Here is a 1,089-nt window from a genome sequence, read left to right as displayed (position 1 = left end):
TCAGCCTGCGCACAGCAGCTCCGGGGGGTGAGTGCTAGAGACACGTGTCTCCTGTGGTGCTGGGAGATTATTCCCCATCTGCTCCATCCAAATTGTGTGATCAGCACAGAACACGCCTTTTGCAGACAGGCTGTCCTAGCAGGCAGTTTCCTTCTACCTTTAAACTCCCTACTCACGAACCATCCTGAGGAAGTGTAATGCAATTATCGTCATCAGAGAGGGTATTTTCTCACCCTTTAATATGAGAAGTGGTTCAGAAAGAAACATGATGAAATTATCTAACAGGAATTCATGCAATTACAAAAATCATTCTGTCCCTCTCTTGAGCAAGAGAAATGTTTCACTCATCAGACACTCTGCTAGGCTTACTCAGATCAATGCCAGGAATTCTGTGAACTGGAGGTCAAGCTGCCAAGATTCAAAAGAAATGTCGATAGTAAGTGTTTGCACAGATACCAGAGTGGGAGAGCTAACCACTGCCAGCATGCAACTCCAGCACAACGCAGATAGGAAAAGCAAATTTTCCAATTTCCCCTTTTCCCGTACAATTGAATGACAACAACAAAAAACTCTTACCCAGCTCTCCCCGGAGGTTAACAAGTTCTTGAGACAGGGTTTTGTGTTGTTTCAGTGCTTCCTCCCGCTGCAGAAAACACACATCGAGTTACTCATGTTTTCAAGAGAGCCCCTTTCAGTAAGGTACACATTTGTTATCACTAGGAAAACGAGACCCAGAACTGAGAAGCCAAGATATGAATCATTTAGGCCAACAGTTTGTGTTGTTAAAAAACACAGATGTCCCTTAGTTGTTAAGGAAACATGTGCTTCAAAATCTGTATTTTCTCAGGTCCTAGTGAAACTTTCATTTGAGGCACTAAACGGCCCATTTAAAAATATTTACTTTGAGCCAATGCTTCCTTGCTGATACCCAGAACCTTTCAGCTAATGCATACTGTACTTAAGATGTAATGCTTTCTCTTCCTCCAAGGGCAATAAAGGCCTACTCAGTTTAAGATAAATATTTAATGTTCTAAACATAGGCACTTATATGCAGTTTGTCCTATATTTGCAAATAAAAAAGTTTTATTA

At 41.4% G+C, this 1,089-nt stretch overlaps 1 protein-coding gene across 1 annotated transcript in view; it reads right to left on the bottom strand.

The window, feature by feature from the left end:
- The window catches only part of MTUS1 (microtubule associated tumor suppressor 1), a 90,195-nt gene that overhangs the window by 11,638 nt on the left and 77,468 nt on the right, over positions 1–1,089 (bottom strand). Inside the window, exon 7 of the mRNA XM_008572383.1 lies at positions 577–643. Within this exon, the coding sequence (XP_008570605.1) occupies positions 577–643 (67 nt within the window). The remainder of the gene's footprint in view (positions 1–576; positions 644–1,089) is intronic.

Source organism: Galeopterus variegatus, unplaced genomic scaffold, assembly GCF_000696425.1.
Source record: "Galeopterus variegatus unplaced genomic scaffold, G_variegatus-3.0.2 Scaffold778, whole genome shotgun sequence".
NCBI classification, from domain to species: Eukaryota; Metazoa; Chordata; class Mammalia; order Dermoptera; family Cynocephalidae; genus Galeopterus; species Galeopterus variegatus.
Note: the sequence above shows the minus strand (reverse complement) of the source record. Positions and strands in the feature narration are given on the sequence as shown.